This window comes from Mobula birostris, chromosome 10 (genome assembly GCF_030028105.1).
Source record: "Mobula birostris isolate sMobBir1 chromosome 10, sMobBir1.hap1, whole genome shotgun sequence".
Lineage (NCBI taxonomy): Eukaryota > Metazoa > Chordata > Chondrichthyes > Myliobatiformes > Myliobatidae > Mobula > Mobula birostris.
Genome location: NC_092379.1, coordinates 74,236,602 through 74,259,242, shown reverse-complemented (window position 1 = coordinate 74,259,242; position 22,641 = coordinate 74,236,602). Strand labels below are relative to the sequence as shown.

Below are 22,641 nucleotides of genomic sequence, written 5' to 3'. Positions count from 1 at the left end.
GCTGCTGGGTAATCCGGGTGACGCTCGTCTTGCAGTGCCGGCTGTTATGCGCAACAGCGGGTCTGCGGCGGTGTCTGCTAAATGCGTTTTAAAACAGACGCTGTTTGTGTGCAAAACTATCCAAAATATTTACTTAAATGAATTATAACTGAAAGGGAGAAAACCATATCGTGGTGTCAATACTTATTTTTAAATAGGAAGTTCAATATAATACTTTTAATCTCAGCATTCTTCACACAACACCTATTGTACATTTTCCAGCGGCTGATTAACGTGTAAAAAAACTAAAATGTGAAATTTAAAACCAACACCTTGTAGAACTCACAAACGAAAAGCATTTGTGCTAAAAGACGCGAGCCTGCAGATGCTGGAAACTGGAGCAACAAACCATTTGTGTTCGAGCAGTATCTGTAACAGTAAGGAATTACCAATGCTGCGAGTTGAAACCAAGAGTTGCCATTATAGAGAGAACGGGAGCCACAGGTGAATGGTAGGCAAAGTGTAAACGACGGTGGCAGGTTGCACCAAGTAAGGGAAGAGGGGCGGGATGGATATGAGAGACAGTGCCAGGTGGATAACGTATGGAGGCAAACAATGAGGGAAAAAAATGAGAGGCAGGTGGAATGAGGTTGGGGGGAAGGGGAGTGTGAGCGTTGGAACAGTTGCTTGCGGGAGATACGGAGAAACACAAATGGCTACCGCGGCTAGAAACTAAAAAGGAAGAAAAAAAAATTGGAAACCATTGGGAAAGAGTGAATGCCAGAGATGTTTTAAGTTGATTAAAACAATTGTTTATCTCTCAAACCTACCTTTGAATATGATTAGCTCCCCAAGAACGATAATTAATTTCACACAGGGTAATACAACATAAGCTCAAATCAGCTCAGATTCGGGTTTATTTATTACATGTACATGGAAACATGCAGTGAAATGAGGCATTTGTGTGCTCCAACCTACCCAAGGATACACTGGGGCAACTCACGAACACCTGTTCATTGTCTTGTGTTACTGTAAGTACAATCAAACTGGCCTTTAACAGAATATCTTTTATTGAGAACAAGACATTCAAGAAGTTTAGTACAACAATATTCAAATTGTTTATCTCAGTAAATATATTTAAGATAAGGTTGTACAGATTTTTGCATAGTAGGGGAGTTAAGGGTTATGAGGGAAAGGCAGGTAGGTGGAGATGAGTCCATGTCCAGATCAGCCATGATCTTATTGAATGGCAAAGCAGGATCGACCGGCTGGATGGCCGACTCCTGCTCTTATCTCTTATGTTCATACTAAAGGAATTCACAGTCATGCACACGTCACTACCTATGGAGTATTTTCTATTTTCATTTCAGATCAGAATCAGCTTCAATATCACTGGCATATGTCATGAAATCTGTTGTTTTGCGGCAGCAGCACAATGTATAACGTAGTAATTTTAAAAACATTAAAATAAGAAACATTTTAAAAATAGTGCAAGAGAAACTAATAAAATATTGTGGTAGTGTACATGATGGCATAAAGGAAGAAACTGTTCCTAAAACATTAAGTATGTGTCTTCAGGTCCCTGTATCTCCTCCTTGATGGTAGCAATGACAAGAGGGCAGGTACTGGGTGATGGGGGTCCTTACTGATGGATGCTGCCTCTTTGAGGCATTGCCTTTTTAAGATGTCCTGGATGCCGGGGAGGCTAGTGCTCACGCTGGAGCTGAGTGTTTGCAACTTTCTGCAGGTTTTTTCCAATCCTGTGTAGTTGCTCTTCCACATTACAGTGATGCAACCAGTTAAAATGCTCTGCACAATACATCTGTAGAAATTTGAGACACTAACTCTCCTCAAACTCCTGATGAAATATAGCCACTGTCGTGCCTTCTGCGTAATTGCATCAATATGTTGGGCCCAGGATAGATCTTAAGAGATGTTGATACCCAGGAACTTGAAATTGCTCACCCTTTCCACTACCGATCCCTCAATGAGGGGACTAATGTGTGTTCCCTCAAATTCCCCTTTCTGAAAGCCACAATTAATTCCTTGGTCTTACTGGCATTGAATGAAGGTTGTTGCTATAACACCACCACTCAACCAGCTATTACACTCCTATATGCCTCTGTGTCACCATCTGAAATTCTGCCGACAAGAGTTGTGTTGTTGGTAAATTTATAGATTGTGTTTGATCTGTCCCTAGCCACACCATCATGGGTGTAGAGAGAATACAGCAGTGGGCTGAGCACACATCTTTGGGGTGTGCCAGCGTTGACTGTCAACAAGGAGATGTTATTTCTGATCCGCACTGACTACGGTCTCCTGTTGAGGAAGTCAAGGATCCAGTTGCAGAGTGAGGTACAGAGACCCAGATTTTGGAGCTTGTTGATTAGCATTGAGGATATGATGGTGTTGAATGCTGAGCTGTAACCAACAAACAGCATGCTGATGGAGGTATTCCTTCTGGCCAGGTGATCCAAGGCCAAGTGGAGAACCAGTGAGGTGGCATCTGCTGTGGACCTATTTGGAGATAAGCAAGGACTGTGACCTGCTGGAATTTGCCTAGGTAGGGCTTGACTGTGGTCATGACAACTTCTGAAAGCATTTAATCACAGTAGATGTGAGCCAGCTGGGCAATAGTCATTGAGGCAGCTCACCCTGCTCTTCGGCACTGGTATGACTGTTGCCCTTCTGAAGCAGGTGGAAAACTTTGCCTGCAGCAGTAAAAGATTGAGGATGTCCTTGAACACTTCCGCCAGTTGGTTGGCACAGGTTTTCGAGTACACCATCAGGGCCTGACACCTTGCTAGGTCACCCCCTCGAAAGATGTTCTGTTATCGGCAGAGATCACAGGGTCAACAGATACTGCAGGGATTCAAATGTGTAGTTTTGTTCTCCCTTTCAAAACTCATGTACAGAAGGTATTGAACTCACCTGGGAGTGAAGCATCACAGCCATTCAGTGTGTTAAATTTTGTCTTGCAAGTAGTAATAGCCTGCAAACCCTGCCAGAACTGGCATGCATCCAATTACATTTCTATCTTCAATTGAAATTGCCTTTTCACTCTTAAAATAGCCTTCCGTAGGTTGTACCTGGACTTCTTATATAGTTCTGGATCACTAGTCTTGAATGCCACATAACTAGTCCTCAGCAGACTATCAATCTCATAGTTCATCCACAGCTTTTTGGGCATGTCTGGTATCAAGTCAAGTCACTTTTTATTGTCATTTCGACCATAACTGCTGGTACAGTACACTGTAAAAATGAGACGTTTTTCAGGTGCTACATGCACAATACAAAAACTACACTGAACTGCATAAAACAACATGAAACTACACTAGACTACAGACCTACCCAGGACTGCATAAAGTGCACAAAACAGTGCAGGCATTACAATAAATAATAAACAACACAATATGCACAGTAGAGGGCAGTAGGTTGGTGTCTGCCCAGGCTCTGGGTATTGAGGTGTCTGATGACTTGCGGGAAGAAACTGTTACATAGTCTGGGGTGCCTTTTGCCAGATAGCAGGAGGGAGGAGAGTTTGTATGAGGGGTGCGAGGGGTCCTTCATAATGCTGTTTGCTTTACGGATGCAGCGTGTGGTGTAAATGTCTCTAATGGCGGGAAGAGAGACCCCAATGATCTTCTCAGCTGACCTCACTATCCACTGCAGGGTCTTACGATCCGAGATGGTGCAATTTCCCAACCAGGCAGTGATGCAGCTGCTCAGGATGCTCTCAATACAGCTTCTGTAGAATGTGGTGAGGATGGAGATAGACTTTTCTCAGCCTTCGCAGAAAGTAGAGATGCTGCTGGCTTTCTTTGCTATGGAGCTAGTGTTGATGGACCAGGTGAGATTCTCTGCCCGGTGAACACCAAGAAATCTGGTGCTCTTAATGATCTCTACGGAGGAGTCGTCAATGTTCAGCAGAGAGTGGTCGTTCTGTGTCCTCCTGAAGTCAACAACCATCTCTTTTGTTTTTGTTCACATTCAGAGACAGGTTGTTGGCTCTGCACCAGTCCATTAGCCGCTGCACCTCCTCTCTGTATGCTGACCCATCGTTCTTGCTGATGAGACCCACCACAGTCGTGTCATCGGTGAACTTGATGATGTGGTTCGAGCTGTGCGTTGTAGCACAGTCGTGGGTCAGCAGTGAACAGAGAGGTATGTACTTAAAGGCACACATTCATCCACACAGGTCCTGATAGACTCAGAGACAACTGTGAAGTATTTATTTGAAGGTTTCTGTGAAGTATTTGAAGGTTTCAAAGGTACATTTAATGTCACAGAAGTGTATACAATATGCATCATGAAATGCTTTTTCTTCGCAACCATCCAAGAAAACAGAGGAGTGCCCCAAAGAATGAATGACAGTTAAATGTTAGAACTCATAAGTCCCCCCACAGCTCCCCTCCCTTCCGTACGTAAGCGGCAGCAAACAACAATTCCCCCCTGCCCCACCAGCAAAAAAAAAAGCATCGGCACCCACCACTGAGCACTCAAGCATGAGCAAAGCAACAGCAAAGACACAGACTTGTAGTTACCCCAAAGACTTCGCATTTCACCTGGCATTCGACATCCCATAGGCTCTCTTTCTCTCCCCCCCCCCAATAAGGGAGAAAGAGGTGGCTCCGTTTTCACAGCGAGCAGAGAGACATAACAAACAACTCACTAGTTTACAATGTTAAACATCTGTTACGTTACTTTTTTTTCTAATTCTGTGCCCAAAGATCTGGTCACACAGCCATTGATATTCTGACTCCCCCAATGACACACGGGTCTCCTGCAGAGAAACCGACCTTCGATCCGCCCGTCTCCAGAGCCGAGCCGGGCTCTTTAGGCCAAGTCCTTGGCGCGCCAAACAACGGCCAGTTATGAAACCCTGAGAGCGCGTCCCATTCCTGCAAAGAACCGAAGTCAGCGTGCAACTCCAGTTCAGGGTTTTCAGAACCCCCCTGAAAGGGAAAAATAGAGATATTATAGATGGAAATAGAGCTGGTCCCGAAAATGAAAGCAAAGGAGTCGCCATTTAGTACGATCATCTCTCCGCTCCACCTCCAATTATCCCTGAATAAATCCCTGACTAATGTCCAGTCCACCGACTCAAAGCAGTCCTGTAAGTGCTCCTCCACCTCTCTGGTCATCAGCACTGGTGCTGAGGTCTTTAATTACTGCCTGTACACCATGAGTAGGTGTACGGCCAGGTGATCAGGCTCTCCAGTGTGGTTTGGTATGGCTCGGTAAGCATTCTTGATGGTGGTATAACAATGGTCAGTTGTGTTGGCTTCTCTGGTTCCACAGGTGATGTATTGGTGGTAGTTGTTCTGAGACTTCTTCAAGCTGGCCTGGTTAAAATCCCATTCAAGGATAGGGTGTGTTGATTCATGCCTGCTGATCACGGTGCTCAGCTCCTCCAGTGGTGCCTGACATTGGCCAGAGGTGGAATGTACACCGCTACCATGATTAACAATGGAAAATCCCCTCGGCAGATAAAATAGATGACACTTGACTGCTAGATGTTTCAAGGCAGGTGAGCAGGACTGAGACAGAACTGCCACATCTGTGTACCACAATGAGTTAGCCGTAAACTATACTCCTCAGATGTCCCACCTTTTCAGTGGATCGTGAAGTCCTCGGGCTGCAGTGCTGTGTCTGAAATGGTGTAGGGGTGAGCCATGTTTCTGTGAAGCAAAGATTTCTAGCAGCTGAAGATTTTTGCTTTTAGTAACTATTACCATTGAGATCACAATAAATTTTGTAACCGTGTTTGTTAAAATTATTAAATTGTATTATTACTCTTGAGATTTTGTAATGTCAACACATATTAAGTTACCTACATCTGCAATTATACAACTAATTATTTACAAAGCCAAATGCAATTATAAAGTTAACCAAGAATAAATGCACCTTTTTCTCCATCATATAAACTAAAATCTTCTAGTATCTTTACAGCTGTTGCATTTCTATCGATACCTTGAAAGCTTCATGCATAGAGAAGACATATTACTTCTTACCTCACTTCAACCAGTTCCTTCACCAATGCCACTTAATGACACAGCAACCTGGGTTCCATTCCCGCCACTGCCTGGGAGGAGTTTGGACATTCTCCCCCTGACTGCATGGGTTTCCTCCGGGTGCTCCAGTTTCCTCCCACTTTCCAAAGACATACCAGTTGGTAGGTCATTGTAAACTGCCCCATGTTAAGGCTAGGGTTAAGTCGGGAGTTGTTGGATGGTGCGGCTCAAACGGCTGGAAGGGCCTGTTCCATGCTGTATCTCAATAAATAATAATCACCTGTAAGGATTGTAATCTACATTACAAAAATGAAATTGGGGCAAGTTCGAAACTTATGTTTATATGTCACTAACTTTGAATGTACTGTCCCAAAGATGGGTTAACTATGAACTAAACCTGCACTTCCACACCTTGGCTCCATTTTTGTAATGAATGTTGCAAGCAACCCTTTCTCATTTTCTTTCGTAAATGCTATATGCTAAGATTACCCAGGACAAGTTAACAGTCAGCACTGAATTCCATATCCTACTACATCTTGTTGAAAAAATAATGCTCATCTTCCTCTCCCCCTTTTTGCTTTAGCTATCTCCTGGTTTCTCACCATTTCTAAGAGAAATGGCTCCTTCCCATTTACCCAGGCCCTTCAAAAATGTACATACTTTAATTAAGTACTCCCTCAACACTCCAAAAATCAAGAAAACCACCTTGGCCTCATAGATACAATCTTTTAGCTGTGACATCCTAAATCTATTGCAAAAATCTTAAGGCAATGTCCTGTAGTTCTAGTTTCACCTACCAGTGGGGAAATAACTTTTCTGCCTCAATCTTATCTATCCCTTTCATAATTTTACATATTTTTTTACAAGATCCTCGCTCAGTCTTCAGAATTACAGTGAGTATAGTCCCAGACAATGTAGTCTCTCCTCACAGGTTAACTTTCTCTTCTCCAAAGTTAACGTCATGAACCTCCTCTGCACTGCCTCCAAAGCCAGTATAACTTTCCTCAAGGAAGGAAAGCAGAATTGCATGCAGTACTCCAGGTGCAGTCAACCCTATACAGTTGCAGCATAGCCGCCCCTGCTCTTATTCAATCCTCTAGCAACAAAACCCAATTTTCATTTGCCTTTTTGATAATGTATTGCACCTTTATATATTCTGGCATAACCTCCCTATGCTTATATTTTGTGCCAATGATAATAAAGGGAAACATGCTACAATGTCCCTTTTACCTTAATTGAAATTTAATTAAGCATTAAGCTTTGATAAGATAATTAAGACACATGAAGATGTTAACTGACAGTTTTGGTTCACTGTTTCAAGCACTGGGATGTACTTCATTCCGCATTTAGCTTTGCTTCATACTGAAGAATAGTCACCAAAGAAAAAATATTGTCAAATCTTTGAGCATCTTTTAGCAATAGGATGGTAAAGAGAATATGAAAATATTAACAATCAACTTATGATTGATCATTCCAAGGATTTCCAAATTTACAATTTCTTAATAATAGAACAATTTTGCCTTAACATTTAAAATTTTTATCCAGAGTTAAATCTCAATGCAAATCAGAACAGTCATTGTACAGTATGCCTCAAATTGGTAAGAAACTTGTATTACTTTTAAGACTAAGCTCCTTGTTATAGAAAAAAGACAATGACCTGTAATCTAGCCTCTTAAAGAAATCCAAAAATAATTCTAGTGTTACAAGAAACTAGGTTAAGTAATGAAACATAACATTGGATTCATACTGGAATTTGCCTTACCAAGTAGAGGTAACAAACCAAAAGGTTATTTCACAAAAGACTGATTCATTCTACAATAGCATTGTATCATAATACAACTGGAACAAGTGAATAAAGTAGCAGAACTGTATACGTACTTTACAAAATAAACAAATGTGAATTTGATACCTGCAGTAACACCAATTTCTTAAACCTTTTAGATACAGGAATACTGACAACAATTTGCTCAAATAAAAGGAAAATGAAAAATCAACATAATCCAGATTCAGTACTCAGAAATGATTTTGGTAAGCGTGGAAATGGTTCTCACGTTAAAAGTAATTTACATACAGAAAATGAGAACAAATATAAAATAATTTAGAAATAAACCGATGGCAAGGAGTGACCCAAGGCTTCTGCTGCTCATGGTTTGAACAGTTCTTCACTGGTGTTTTAATCTAAACAGGAAAAGCCATATTACCATATTCTAAGTGTTGCACTGGCATAACAAAACTGAATTGGTTTAACATTATTGAACGCATCTCTCAGCCCATCCAAACTGATGACCTGCAAGCAACCTCAAACTGAAGTCTGTAGATCACTTTGAGCACCTGACAGTCTTAGAATATTTGCTTTACTTTGAAAGTAACTTTGCAAGGTTGGTTATATCCATTCTTTAGGAAGCATCGTAGTCATCGTCATCTTCGTGTTTCCGTTTCAATGGGTTTAACTCAGTGGTGCTACTTGAGTTTGAGACCATGTTCGTTGTGATAAGAATATTTTTTGAGCCAATCAGAGATGGATTTATCAGCACATTTTGGACTGAAGTTGTTGAGATTCCTGTGGCTGCAAGATAAAGTGTACAACATTTAGAGAATCAATCTTCAAAAAAAACCACGAAAAATCACATTTACAAAAAAGCAAAAGTAATTCAAATAAAACAAAAGCATCAATGTAATTATATATTTATTAGTAGATTTAAATTTATTTTTTGACCTAAACAGAAATCTTACTGCAAAAGAACAAGACATCTCCATTTTATTTCTCATATCAGTTGATACAGCTGCCTTGAAAGATATACTTGAGAAAGTACATGCAGATCACATTCATGACATAAATTCTCTGCTGGCCTTATCCAGCGGTCCCCAACCACCGGGCCGCAAAGCATGCGCTACCAGGCCGCGAGGAAGCGATATGATTTGGCGATATGAATCAGCTGCACCTTTCCTCATTCCCTGTCACGGCCACTGTTGAGCCATTACGCATGCGAGGTCATTACCCGCGTGTCATCCATTTCAGCGCGGGAAGGAGATCAACTCCTCGAGCTTGCAAATAACGACAGGCTGGAAAGTATGTTTGACATAACATCTCTGCCGGCATTCTGGATCAAAGTCAAGGCTAAGTATCCTGAGATAGCCACGAAAGCACTAAAAACGTTGCTTCCATTTCCAACGTATCTCTGCAATGAATACAACGAGAACTCAATTGCGGAATAGAGTTGACATAAGGAACCCCGTTCGAGTATCGCTGTCTCCCATCACCCCTCGATAGGACCGTCTTGTTGCAGGAAAACAAGCCCAGGGCTCCCACTGACTCAGTGATATTGGTGTGTTGCAATGATTTGATATGTTCATACGGGGAAAATATGCGCTGCGTGTTTAATATCCAAACGTTACTTAAAATGTTATGATACTATTGACTTATATAACCATATAATAATTACAGCACGGAAACAGGCCATCTCGCCCTTCTAGTCCGTGCCGAACGCTACTCTCACCTAGTCCCACCGACCTGCACTCAGTCCATAACCCTCCATTCCTTTCCTGTCCATATACCTATCCAATTTTTCTTTAAATGATAATACCGAACCTGCTTCTACCACTTCTACTGGAAGTTCGTTCAACACTTACTTCAAGCTCCCCTGTCCTCCCCTGATAATTGACTTATCACTATATTCATGCGAGGAAAATATGCGCTGTGTTTAATATTAAATTCGTTAGATAAACCCTTTCAGAAAGGAAATTGAGTATATTAGCCACTTATCACCGATATTCCGGTCGTGATTAACACCCCCCTCCCCCCGCCCCAGAACAGAATCGCCAAAAACGATTTGTAGAAAAAAATGGTACACGCATGCGCACTGGTGCCCGCGCAAGGCTTCATGGTCATTGTAGTCTTTCTTGGGGTAAACCCAGCGTATTTGACTGCTACTCTTTTCCGCTGGCAACCCTACCACCACCACCAACACCACCAGCACCCCCCCCCCACCCCGGTCAGCCGGTCCGCAAGAATATTGTCAATATGTAACTGGTCCACAGTTTGAAAAAGGTTGGGGACCCCCGGCCTAATCAACTAATAGTCTAAACTGGTTGCTAACAAAGAATAGATAATTGCTCAAAAAAAACTAAATCCAGTTAGACTTGAAGAACAAGATTGCCTATCAACTCCATCCTGACCCTCCTCTGACCTACCTTCACTAGAGATAATCTACAGTAACCAATTACTCTAGCAGAAACCAAAGTAGGCGGGGGAAGACGAAATGGTCACAAGGAGAATGTAGAATCTCTGTATAAGGATCATCTAATGCCGAGATCAAACACAGATCACTGGAGCTATCTGGCAGTAATTTCTGCATCAGGAAAGGCACAGAAAGTCTCCCAGAATTGGAGGAAGAATATGGATCTGGAGTGAACAAGAATTCAAAGATATTAACATGAGTTTTTTTTTGTTGTAAAAATGACCTCAGTAAGTATATTTTAGACAAGGTTGGATACGTTTTTGCATAGTAGGGGAATTAAGGGTTATGGGGAAAAGGCAGGTGGGTGGAGATGAGTCCATGGCCAGATCAGCCATGATCTTATTGAATAGTGGAGCAGGGTCGACGGGCCAGATGGCCGACTCCTGCTCCTATTTCTTATGTTCTTATGATCCAAGCTTTCAAAAGTTTTCAATTGATATCGTGGATGGACTGACTACCGATTTTCAAAATTCCATAGATTCTATAATGGTTCCGATGTATTCAAAAGTAGCAAATGTAACCATACTATTTTTGAAAGAAGAGAGTAAACAAGGAACAAAAGCCTAGTTGCCTGACACGAGTAGGAGTGAAATACAAGTATATAATAGTGATGCATTTATAAAACAATAGGATTAGAAATTCAACATAGATTTATAAAAGGGAAATCCCATTCAACATATTGGTTACAGTTTCTCTAAGGTGGAGTAGATGAATAGGTTCATATGAATGGTTTTGGGGACAGTAACAGGAGTTAGGAGTCAGATTAGGGTTTTGGGAGAGGGATGTGAGTGAATTAAGTCAGGTTGGAATCTAGTCCTCTGTTCCATACTCAAAGACCAGTAATGATGAGGGTCGGTACATCCCTCATCCTCCAGGTTGATGAGTTATCTTTTAGGTAAATTCTCCAAGCTTTCAAGTTTGACCTTCCCCCTGAATACCAGGAAAATAGCCTTATCAACCACATTATCTGCCTATATTTGCAATCTGGATGCCACAACAATTAACTATATTGTTCAAAGCAAACTGAAATGTTAACAGAATATATGTACAATGGAGAAATACAAATTCTTTTAATGATATGGTGGGCAGAAGTAGGAAAATGTCAGTTATGTTTGGACCAGCCTCTAAATAAGGATTGCCTAAAGGTTAACTTGCATCTGAGTCATGATAAGGAAGGGAAATTCAATGTTAGCGTACACTGAGAAAACTCGTATATAAAATCAAGGATGTAACATGGAGCCACTATAAGACATAGGTCAGACCACACGGAGTGTTGTGAACAGTTTTTGGACCACCATCTAAGAAAAGATGTATGGGCATTGGAAAAGGTCCAGAGGAGGTTCACAAGAATGATCCTGAGAATGATAGGGTTAATGTATGAGGAGCGTTTGATGCCTCTGGGCCTATAACTCATTGGAGTTTATTAGAATGGTGGGGGGGAATCTCATTGAAACCTATTGAATACTGAAGGGTCTGGAAGATAACATGGATGTGGAGAGGATATTTCCTATAGTGGAATGAGTTTGGGGCCAAAAGGCACAGCCTCCGAATACAAGGACATCTCTTTAGAAGAGGGATGAGGTGGAATTTCTTTGGCCGTAGGGTGGTGGATCTGTGATATTCGCTATGGAGGACTAAGTCATTGGGTATATTTAAAGTAGATGTTGATAGATTGCTTGATTAGTAAAGACAGAAAGGTTATGGGGAGAAGACAGGAGAATGGGTTTGTGAGAGATAATAAATCAGCTTTGATGGAATGGCACAGCAGACTTGATGGGACAATTCTGCTTAAGACCATAAGACATAGGTGCAGAATTAGGCCATTTGACCCATCTAGTTTGCTCCACCATTCAAACATGGCTGATCTTTTATTCCCCTCCTCAGCCCCACTCCCCAGCCTTCTCCTTGTAACCTTTGATGCCATGTCCAATCAAGAACCTATCAAGCTCTGCCTTAAATACACCCAACTGGGCCTCTGCAGCTGCCTGTGGTAAGAAATTCCACCAATTCCCCATCCTCTGGCTAAAGAAATTTCTCCACATCTCTGTTGTAAAAGGATGCAACTCTATCCTGAGGCTGTACCCTCTTGACATAGACTTCCCCCACCATGGGAAACATCCTTTCCACATCTACCCTGTCTAGGTCATTCAACATTTGAAAGGTTTCAATAAGATTCCCCCTCATCCTTCTAAATTCCAGCGTGTACAGATCCAGAGCCATCAAACAGTCCTCCTATGATAACCCATTCATTCCTGGAATCATCCTTGTGAACCTCCTTTGAACCCTCTCCAATTCCAGCACATCTTTTCTTAGATGCGGAGCCCAAAACTGTTCGTAATACTCATGGTGAGGCCTCACCTATATCTTATAAAGCTTCAGCATCTTGCTCTTGTATTCTAGACCTCTTAAAATGAATGCTAACATTGCATTTACCTTCCTCGCCACTGACTCTACCTGCAAGTTAACCTTAAGGGTGTTCTGCACAAGGACTCCCAAGTCCCTTTGCATATCAGATTTTTGATTTTTTTCCCCGTTTAGAAAATAGTCTGCATATTTATTTCTACTACCAAAGTGCATGACCATGCATTTTCCAATATTGTGTTTCATTTTCCACTTTCTTGCCCATACTCCTAATCTGTTTAAGGCCTTCTGCTCCTATGTCGTATGGTCTAAATACAAGGAAATAATTCTCCTTATTTGAAACATAGAAAATACAATGCTATGCCGAACATGTACTTAATTTGGAAATTACCTAGGGTTACCCATAGGCCTCTATTCTTCTAAGCTCCATGTACCTATCCAGGAGTCTCTTAAAAGACCCTATCATATCCTCCTCCATCACCGTCGTCAGCAGCCCATTCCACATATTCACCACTCTCTGCATAAAAAAACCTACCCCTGACATCTTCTCTGTACCTGCTTCCAAGCAACTTAAAATTGTGCCCTCTCATGTTAGCCATTTCAGACTTGGGGGGAAAAGCCTCTGACTATGCACACGATCAATGCCCCTCATTATCCTACATACCTCTATCAGGTCACCTCTCATCTTATTTGATTATACAATGGGAGACCATTCAGCCCACTGAGTCTAAGCCGGCCACGTAGTTTCCATCTATCCCGCCCCCCCCCCCCCCAATTTATTTGCTTGTAACTTATTCTCTCAGAGGCCCATCAACTCCAACAATTCTCCTCATAGGTGCCAATTAACCTACCACCATGCCTTCAATATACAAGAGGAAACAAGAGCAAATGGAGAAAATTCAAGTAGGCATAGGGAGAATATGCAAACTCCTTGCAGACAGCAATTGAGATCAGTAATAGGTCACTGGTGCTGTGTAATAGCAGCATGAATGTACTAGATTGATCCATTGTATCTAGTGCCACCAAATCGCACCGCCTGTTATGGATTGCCAATTCCATTCTTCTAATTCACAAGATTTCAACTTTACCTGGTTTAACTGTAGCTTGTGAAGAAGGGATCTGTACTGTAAATCTCTGCCCAGCTAATGACGCAGGAGTTCCAACTTTTGCAGTTACTGCCACTGTTTGTGATGAAGGAGTACCTACAAAATCATATTTAATTAATCCCAAATATGTAGTACATTCAACTTCTCTGAAAGCTGTATGAAAACATTCACACCTTATATCAAGCAGTAGTAAAACAAGGCAATTGGACCTGCTGTGTTGTCTAGAAGCTGTTTCGCTACTCATCCGAGAGGCTTCTTCAGTTCTAATCCAAGGTGGGCAGTTTTGCAGTTTATAAACTCTGAGTAGTTTAAAGGTATAGCTATCACATGAGGGTCGTTAGAGAGTCGTACAGGTAATGTGCAGGTCATTAGTCTTTTCGTTGCATGAATACAGATGTGAACTGTCGTGGTGACACCAGGATAGAGGTATTAGGACTGCACTGTAAGTAGCTGATAAGGCAGTGCCGTACCTTTATGACGTTTAACGACCCTCGTGTGATTGCTATACTTTAAACACACACAGAGTTTATAAGCCAGAAAACTACCCACCATGGATTCGAACTGAAAAAGCCTCTCAAGTAGGTGGTGAAACTTCTTTTAGACAACACATCAAGTACAGTTGCCTTGATTTACTACTGCTTGATATACAGTGCCCTAGACATATTCACATCTTATATTCACTGAAACATTCTATTAAGCCAATAATAATATCAAAACGGAATGTAATAATGTAGGTCATATCTGGAATTTTTCTGGGTAGCGGACAACTTCCCCCTACACCGTTCTGACGTAGTTGGAATTCGCATACGAGGCAAGTTACAGCAGTGGTTTGTCATTGCCTTCTGCCGGGTGAGTTTTTTTTTAAAAAGAGATCACCAGCTCTTAACCCCGCACGATGGAAAGCGCGCCAGGGGCAGCCGGCTGGGTTTGAACTTCGGAACCTCCACTCCGCAGTCCAGCGCAGATGCCACTATGCCACCAGCATAGAACCAAAAAAGAAGCCAAAAACTGTTGAAAGGTGAATCTGTGAGACGCCTCTACTTATATTTGAGGTAAACAATTTGTCATCTTGTTTATTTTCCCTCCCATATACAATATGCTGCTGGTTGGTCACTACCTGTTCATCTTACCAAATGAAATACCTAAAAGAGATAAGGCAACATTTAGGTAGTATTTAACACATGTTCCAAATTGCATAATAAATTACTTTCTTTGCTACCAATAATCAAGGATACAGTTGATGCTATGTAGATTAATTCCAGGATTTTGACCCGGTGATAATATGTTTCCAAGCAGTTCAGAGAAACTTCAGCAAGGATAAACAAGGTATCTTAAGGAATGATTGGCCGGCTTGACTTGTATTGGTGAATACCTGTCATTCATGCACATCATGTTAAACTTATTAAAATAAATTCTTTTGGAACACTATAATTATACAATTCTGTACACCTCTACACTTGCAATTTTAAGGGATACTAAGATTAATAACTATAGCTGAGGGCTGAAAGGGTGCACCAGTCTCATGGGAAATTAATGGTTAATTATATAACTCAGAAAATAAAGCAAGTATCTACAATATGGGAACTAATACCTGTACTTTCACATTACCAACACCAGAAGAGTCTTGCACCTAAAATGTTAACTATTTCTCTTTCCACAGAAGTTGTTTGACCTGCTGAATTTTTTTCAGTATTTTATGTTTTATTTCTAATTTCTAGTGTCTGTAGTTTTTTCCCCATTATAAATACTAATATTGTTTAAGAACATGTACTAATCAAGTCATTCAACTCCTAACCAAGTGTAGGATTAGAGTATATAATTGTTATTTTCCTGTAGTTTATTTTTTTTCTAATGCTTGCTTGTATTTTTATATAATCACCTATGTGTAATTTTTCCAGTAATCTTAGTAAAGCTGATTCTGTTTTCTGGAAACTTCTTACTTTTTGCAACAGATGTCACACTTGAACCCTGGCTATTTTATAGGTTAATTGTCAATGGAATGTGCTTTATCTCTACTCTCAGTATGAGATGACCATAATTTCTTTCTTTGTCTCTTTTCTTTGTTCTTGTAACACTTAATTAAAAAGCCATAATCACCGTTTTGCCTCATCCTTGCCTCTGAAGATCTTCCGAATCATTATCACCAAATCCAACACAGGCCATTCAGCCAACTGAGTTCATACCATCCACTGAAAACATTTTTCCCCTCTCACATCCCCATCAATTCCTCCACCCCAATTTCCCTATTCAGAAACACAGGGAGCAATTTGGAGTAGCCATTTAACCAACCAACCAGCATGTATTTGGCACATGGGAGGAAATCAGAATGCCAAAGGGAAATCTGCACGGTAACATGGACTATGTGCTTAATGCAGTATAGTCATACAAAATGTTGGAGGAACTCAGCAGGCCAAGCAGCATCTATAGAAAAAGGTACATTCGATGTTTTGGGCCAAAACCCATTTTTCACACAGCTCTTCAGTCCTGCTGAGTTCCTCCAGCATTTTGAGCGTGCTGCTCGGATTTCCAGCATCTGCAGATTTTCTCATTTGCAACATAGTCATGGACTGTTTATACGCATATATTTTTTTCCTTAAAGTAAGGCCAAATGGATTGCACCATTCAGGAAATAACCAATTTCAAAAACAGATTAATTTGTGTAGAAGGACCGCCAGAATTAGAACTTGACGCTGACAATCCACAATGCTACTGTGGTACGGGGAATTCCATCTGTCTTGTGCTATATTTTAAATATGGCAATGATTCGTATTTAAGTTCAGATAACAGACAGATACATTTAATAATAAATTGCTTATGCTGCAAGAATGCAACTTACCCAGTGTTGGTGTACTGGGTCGACTGGTGACACAAGCTCCAACACTCAATCTAGGTACAGTTATTCTTCCAGCAGATGATGTTACCTTCAATGTTGGGGAATATAAAATCAGTTCAGATATGCAAAGCTATATCAGTATCAACTCCAAGAGGTACCATACCCATTCATACCTTTTTGTGCAATGACTTAAGTTTGTAGTTTGGAGCTGTTAGACAGTATCTGTCTGGAGGTAGCCTAGGCCCAGCATATGGTTTTATCAATGGTAGTGGGTTTTGATTCTTCTGTCGAGCAATCTCTAGCAGAAACTAAAGAGGCAATGAAAATTTAAAATGTTACTTAAATTTTGTTCTACTTATCACAATACACTAAATCCTTTGACTGATCAATACTTACATCTCGAGGAGGAGGGGATGTAAACGAATGGTCCATTCGACACTGAATAGCCAGCCTTACATCATCTGCATCAACACTTGCCTTTTTCGCATGACTAGAATAAATTTTAGCATCTTCCAATATTGTAGTAACATATCCTGAAAGGTACAAAAATATCAAATGACTTCTTCCCATCTTATGTCATAGTCATCTCACTGCCTCTCTCTACAAATTCCTGGGGTGAGGAGATGTAATTAGAGGAGAAGGTGAGAGGGCAGAGGGATTAAAATAAGGGGAGACAGGGGGCTTATGGTTTTAATAAAGATGGTTTGGTAAATTGGTGATTCTTACAAAACCTGGGCGGAACTAAAAATCTTCTAAGACACTTCTGTTTTAACTTAAGATTAAAAGAAAGGTTATAATAAATACAGTTTTAAAGGCTAGATTCCTGCGAAAAGAGCCTCTGCTGTGGAACTAGAAAGCTTACTGTTCCCATATCATTGAAGCATCCTCCAGATGTCTGAATCCTGCAAGCTCTCCAAGTACCATTTAACACCCTGCCACATTCAATTTATTGCGCATGATGTCAAGAGTCCCCCATAATCTCATTGATCCAGTTAGTCCCTCATGTCAAGTGATATTAAGTTACCCGCAACTGTCGCAACCCTATATACCCAATGCAACCTGTTGCCAGGAAGCCTGTTGAAACATTTCAATTCAGTAAGACCTCTAAAAATCCATTCACACTTCTTACACAAGTTTCCCACCCTTGTGCTTCTTCAGATTCTGAGTTATAAGCCTTGCATATTTACTTACGGTAAGTAAATTCCAGCATTTGATTAATAACTCTTGGTTCATATTCAGTGATACCCATATCCTTTAGAATCTGAGCCATAACCTACAGAAAATGTGAAACAGAAATATCAGAGCTTCCCATAGATTATAAAAGTAAACTTTGTATGTAATACTTTTTGGTACCCTAAAGTACACCAAATGGAATTGTTAAAGCCTAAATTATTAATAAGCCCAGTGAACACAACACATTGGATTAATAAAACTAATATCCTCAAAAACAATTCTGCTTGGTTTGCTAGCACAAACACCAAAAAATGGATTTGTTATGCAGAAAAACAGTGCCAACATAAGCAATAAATTCTTTCTGGGTGGTTGATATCAGTGCAGACTCAACGGGCAGCAGGACTCGTTTCCATGCTGAAATTGTTTGATTCCGGATGATCACAGCTCTGGCAACCTGGGCTCAATTCTGGCTCCAACATCTTCTGTGTGGAGTTTGCCTGTTCTCGTCATGACAGCACGAGATTCCTTTGAATATTCTGGTTTCATACACATCCCAAAAAATATGCTGGTTTTAGGTTAAACGACAACCCTAAATTGCCCACAGTGTGTAGGTGAGTAGCTGAATCTTAAGAAAATTTATGAGAATATGGACAGAATTACCGGGAAAACGAGTAGGGAATGAGATTGCTCTGCAAATGAATGTCGTTGGGTAAAGTTCCAGGATTTAGACCCAGCAAGTATGAAGGATTGATGCGAAAGATATAAGTTGAGTAGTCTTCAATGAGGAGAGAAATCTAATACTCCCAAACACCAGGACTTCTTGTCCTTCTTGGTGGTACTGCTATGAGAATAGCACAACTATGTCAGCTGCTTTTGATTAGTTTGGGCAACAACTTTGGCAAGGTCAGTTGGGATGGACTGGACTGGGATTTTATGGTTCCAGAATTCAGTATCCACAGGATTTGTCTGCTTTCTATTGCAATAAAATGGTCATGAAATAGTTATGGTACAACTAAGGCTATAAGACCTAGATGCAGAATTATGCCACTCAGCCCATCCATTCAATCATGGCTGATTTTTTTTCCATCTCAACTTCATTCTCCCGTCTTCTCTCCATAACCTTTGACATCTTTACGAATCAAGAAACTATCTACCTCTCCTTTAAATATGCTCAATGACTTGGCCTCCACATCCGTCTGCAGCAATGAATTCCACCAATACACCACCATCAGGCTAAAGATATTCCCCCTCATCTCTGTTCTAAAGGAATGTGCCTCTATTTTGAGGCTGTGCCCTCTGGTCCTAGACTCTTCCGCTACTGCAGGCATTCTCTCCATGTTCAGTCAATCTACACTTATCCATACTTGGAATGTTTCGGTGTGATTTCCACCTAGCCCCCATCCTTCTAAACTGCAGTGAGTATGGGCCCAGAGCCATCAAACGCTGCTGATATGTTAACCCTTTCATTCCCCGGAATCATTCTCATAAACCTACTCTGGACCCTCTCTAATGCCAGCACATCATTTCTTAGATATGGGGCCCTAAACTGCTCACAACACTCCAAATGCAGTCTGACCAGTGCCTTATAAAGCCTCAGTGTAACATCCTTGCTGTTATATTCTAGTCCTCTCAAAATGAATGCTAACATTGCATTTGCCTTCCTTACCACCGACTCAACCTGCAATTTAACCTATAGGTGCAATTTATCCTGCACTTGGATGCCCAAGCCCCTTAGTGTCTCTGATTTTTGAATTCACTCCTCTTTAGAAAATAGTCTATGCCTTTATTCCCGCCACATAAGTGCATGAACATACTCTTCCCTATAGTGTATTCCATCTACCACCTCTTTGACCATTCTCCGAATCTCTCCCAGTCCAACTGCAGACTCCCTGGTTCCACAACACTACCTGCCCTGCCATCTATCTGAGTGACCTGCTGGACTAGTGCAGAAGGCAGTTAAGAGATCAGTATTTTACCTAGATTGAGGGGGAGGAAGAGGAAGGGAGTGGAGAGGGAAACTGGATTCGTAGAAAATTCCCATATCATTATTTTCCCTAATGTCAAGCCACATCACCTGGGTACACGTCAAGAATCATGAGTCAGAAAATAATTTTATGTATATTGAATATTTACATTAATTTTGCAAAAACAATTTTTATCCCATATATCAGATTTTTGGGTAGTAATTTGTGAATTTTGTTAGGGCAATTTTTCCACAACAACAATGGCCATGATGCACGTGTTGCCTATATTGGCTGGATCAAGTGAGGATCACAGATTTTGTCCCTTTGTATACTGGTGGATTTTCTACAGCAATACAATAGTTTCATGGTCTATTATCAATTAGGACTCTTTGCTTAGCAGAGGAACAGCACCTCACATTCCAGCTGGTTAGTCTATAACACAACAGCATGAGCAAAGAATTATCCAACTTCTGGTAAATATCACTCCCTCTCTTCTTTCCTGATTACCCAAATAATTCTACACTCACCCTAGCCTCCATCATCATCCTGTTTCTTTCCCCTCCTCCATCCATTCCAGCTGCCCTCCTCACCTTCCTCAATTTGACTCCAAGCCCCGCGTTCCTCTAGATTCTAGCATCTTCGGCCCTTTGTCACTTCCACTTATCACCTGCCAGCTTCTGTCACTATTTCAATTCTCTCTTTCTTCATCAACCTATCAACACTCATCACTTGGATCCACCTATAGCTTGGTCCAAACTTTTCCTCACTTTTTGAAAATATTGGTTATCTTCCATCTATCTTTTAGTCCAGGTGCAAGGTCCTGACCCACAATATTGACTGGCCATTTCCCTCTGCAGATGCAACCTAACCCACTGAGTTCCTCCAGCATCATGTTTTTTTTAATGCTTCAAATTCTAGCATCTTCAGTCCCGTGTCTTTAAGGCCAGCAACCTCTTGAAGGTAAACCAATGGACACTAATCCAAGATGTCCAAGACCTGGTTATTTGTTTTTAATTTGATTCATCAACTAATCAATCAAATATGTGGAGGGCTCTCAGAGGTTACAGCAGGACATTTATAGGATGCAAAAATGGGCTGAGAAGTGGCAGATGGAGTTCAACCCAGATAAATGTGAGTTGGTTCATTTTGGGAGGTCAAATATGATGACAGAATATAGTATTAATGGTAAGACTCTTGGCAGTGTGGAGGATCAGACAAACCTTGGGGTCCGTGTCCATAGGGCACTCAAAGCTACTGCGCAAGTTGACTCTGTGGTTAAGAAAGCATACGATGCATTGGCCTTCAATTCTGGGATGGAGTTTAGGCGCCAAGAGGTAATGTTGCAGCTATATAGGACCCTGGTCAGACCCCACTTGGAGTACTCTGCTCATTTCTGGTCGCCTCACTATAGGAAGGATGTGGAAACCATAGGAAGGGTGAAGAGGAGATTTACAAGGATGTTGCCTGGAGTGGGGTATATGCCTTATGAGTATAGGTTGAGTAAACTCAGCCTTTTTTCCTTGGAGCGACAGAGGATGAGAGATGACCTGATAGAGGTGTATAAGATGATGAGAGGCATTGATTGTGTGGCTAGTCAGAGGCTTTTCCCCAGGGCTGAAATGGCTAGCATAAGAGGGCAGATTTTTAAGGTGCTTGGAAGTAGGTACAGAGGAGATATCAGGGGTTAAGTGGACGGCCATTCCTACTGGCGTGACTAGGGCTCATATTAGTTAAAAAGGGATGCAGCATACATTGACTCTACCAGGAAGATGATCCATCCGCCTTAATTTTATCATCAGTCTATTCAAAGTGAAAAGATAAAGTCTAGTTTATTGCACATAAGTACTCTTATACATAGGGCACCTGTTTGCAGCGGTATCACAGGCACGTAGCATCAGATAATGCGACATTCACAAGTATAAATTAAACATAAATTGTCGCTCAAGTCTGCAACTTCGGTGGTCTCAGGCCTCAGGTCAAAGTGCTGCCACGATCTGGCAGTAACCAAGCGACTACCGCACTATCAGAGCGTGTGCACCCGGGCTTGCAACCACAGAACAGGCGCCCGGCCAGGAACAATGCCGCTACTGGAATCCGTGTTTTGCGCGCGTTTTCGACAAGCACCGATCCTCCCCGCTGCCGAGCAAGGAATACACCTCACTGAGCGGCCCACAGCCTGTTCCGAACCGACAACTCGCCGCGGTGGAGGCCTGCGGTGTCGTGACCTCTCCGGAGAATCAAACCCTTACCTGCGCATCCCGCGGAACGCTCTTGGGCGCCGCCATCGTCGTCCGGCAAGCAGCTCACTTCCGCCAGCGCTGCGTGGTGACGTATTCACGTAGCGGTCAAAGGTCGCCGAGGGGCGAGATCAGTACCTCCACCTACCGACTGCCTTGTGCAAAATACGCACCAAATGCTGGAAATTCAAGCAACACACGTCAAAGTTGCTGGTGAACGCAGCAGGCCAGGCAGCATCTCTAGGAAGAGGTGCAGTCGACGTTTCAGGCCGAGACCCTTCGTCAGGACTAACTGAAGGAAGAGTGAGTAAGGGATTCGAAAGTTGGAGGGGGAGGGGGAGATCCAAAATGATAGGAGAGAACAGGAGGGGGAGGGATGGAGCCAAGAGCTGGACAGGTGATAGGCAAAAGGGATACGAGAGGATCATGGGACAGGAGGTCCAGGAAGAAAGACAAGGGGGGGGGACCCAGAGGATGGGCAAGGGGTATAGTGAGAGGGCCAGAGGGAGAAAAAGGAGAGTGAGAGAAAGAATGTGTGTATATAAATAAATAATGGATGGGGTACGGGGGGGGGGGAGGTGGGGCATTAGCGGAAGTTAGAGAAGTCAATGTTCATGCCATCAGGTTGGAGGCTACCCAGACAGAATATAAGGTGTTGTTCCTCCAACCTGAGTGTGGCTTCATCTTTACAGTAGAGGAGGCCATGGATGCCCTTACACTTCCTCTCTTACCACTA

General features: G+C 41.8%; 1 protein-coding gene across 2 annotated transcripts; it reads right to left on the bottom strand.

The window, feature by feature from the left end:
* Positions 1 to 5,832: 5,832 nt before the first annotated feature.
* taf9 (TAF9 RNA polymerase II, TATA box binding protein (TBP)-associated factor) lies at positions 5,833 to 22,034 on the bottom strand. 2 transcript variants are annotated; one of them, XM_072270485.1, is made up of 7 exons: positions 21,918 to 21,962; positions 17,723 to 17,804; positions 16,928 to 17,064; positions 16,705 to 16,839; positions 16,535 to 16,619; positions 13,681 to 13,794; positions 5,833 to 8,559 (listed from the first exon to the last, which is right to left on the bottom strand). In XM_072270485.1, the coding sequence occupies exons 1-7, from the start codon at positions 21,951 to 21,953 to the stop codon at positions 8,390 to 8,392; spliced, it is 759 nt and encodes a 252-aa protein (XP_072126586.1). In that variant the 5' UTR covers positions 21,954 to 21,962; the 3' UTR covers positions 5,833 to 8,389. The 2 variants fall into 2 exon arrangements, with proteins under 2 accessions (XP_072126586.1, XP_072126585.1); XM_072270484.1 differs by lacking the exon at positions 5,833 to 8,559 and adding an exon at positions 8,710 to 9,172 and having other exon boundaries at positions 21,918 to 22,034.
* Between the last annotated feature and the right edge of the window lie 607 nt (positions 22,035 to 22,641).

Bases quoted from the DNA above. Each gene is read 5' to 3' on its own strand.
- taf9 (XM_072270485.1), bottom strand. From the start codon at position 21,953: ATGGCGGCGCCCAAGAGCGTTCCGCGGGATGCGCAG. The intron at 17,805-21,917 runs GTAAGGGTTTGA...CATTTTCTGTAG, and splicing joins GCGTTCCGCGGGATGCGCAG to GTTATGGCTCAGATTCTAAA. The intron at 17,065-17,722 runs GTAAGTAAATAT...TGTACCTTTCAG, and splicing joins AATGCTGGAATTTACTTACC to GATATGTTACTACAATATTG.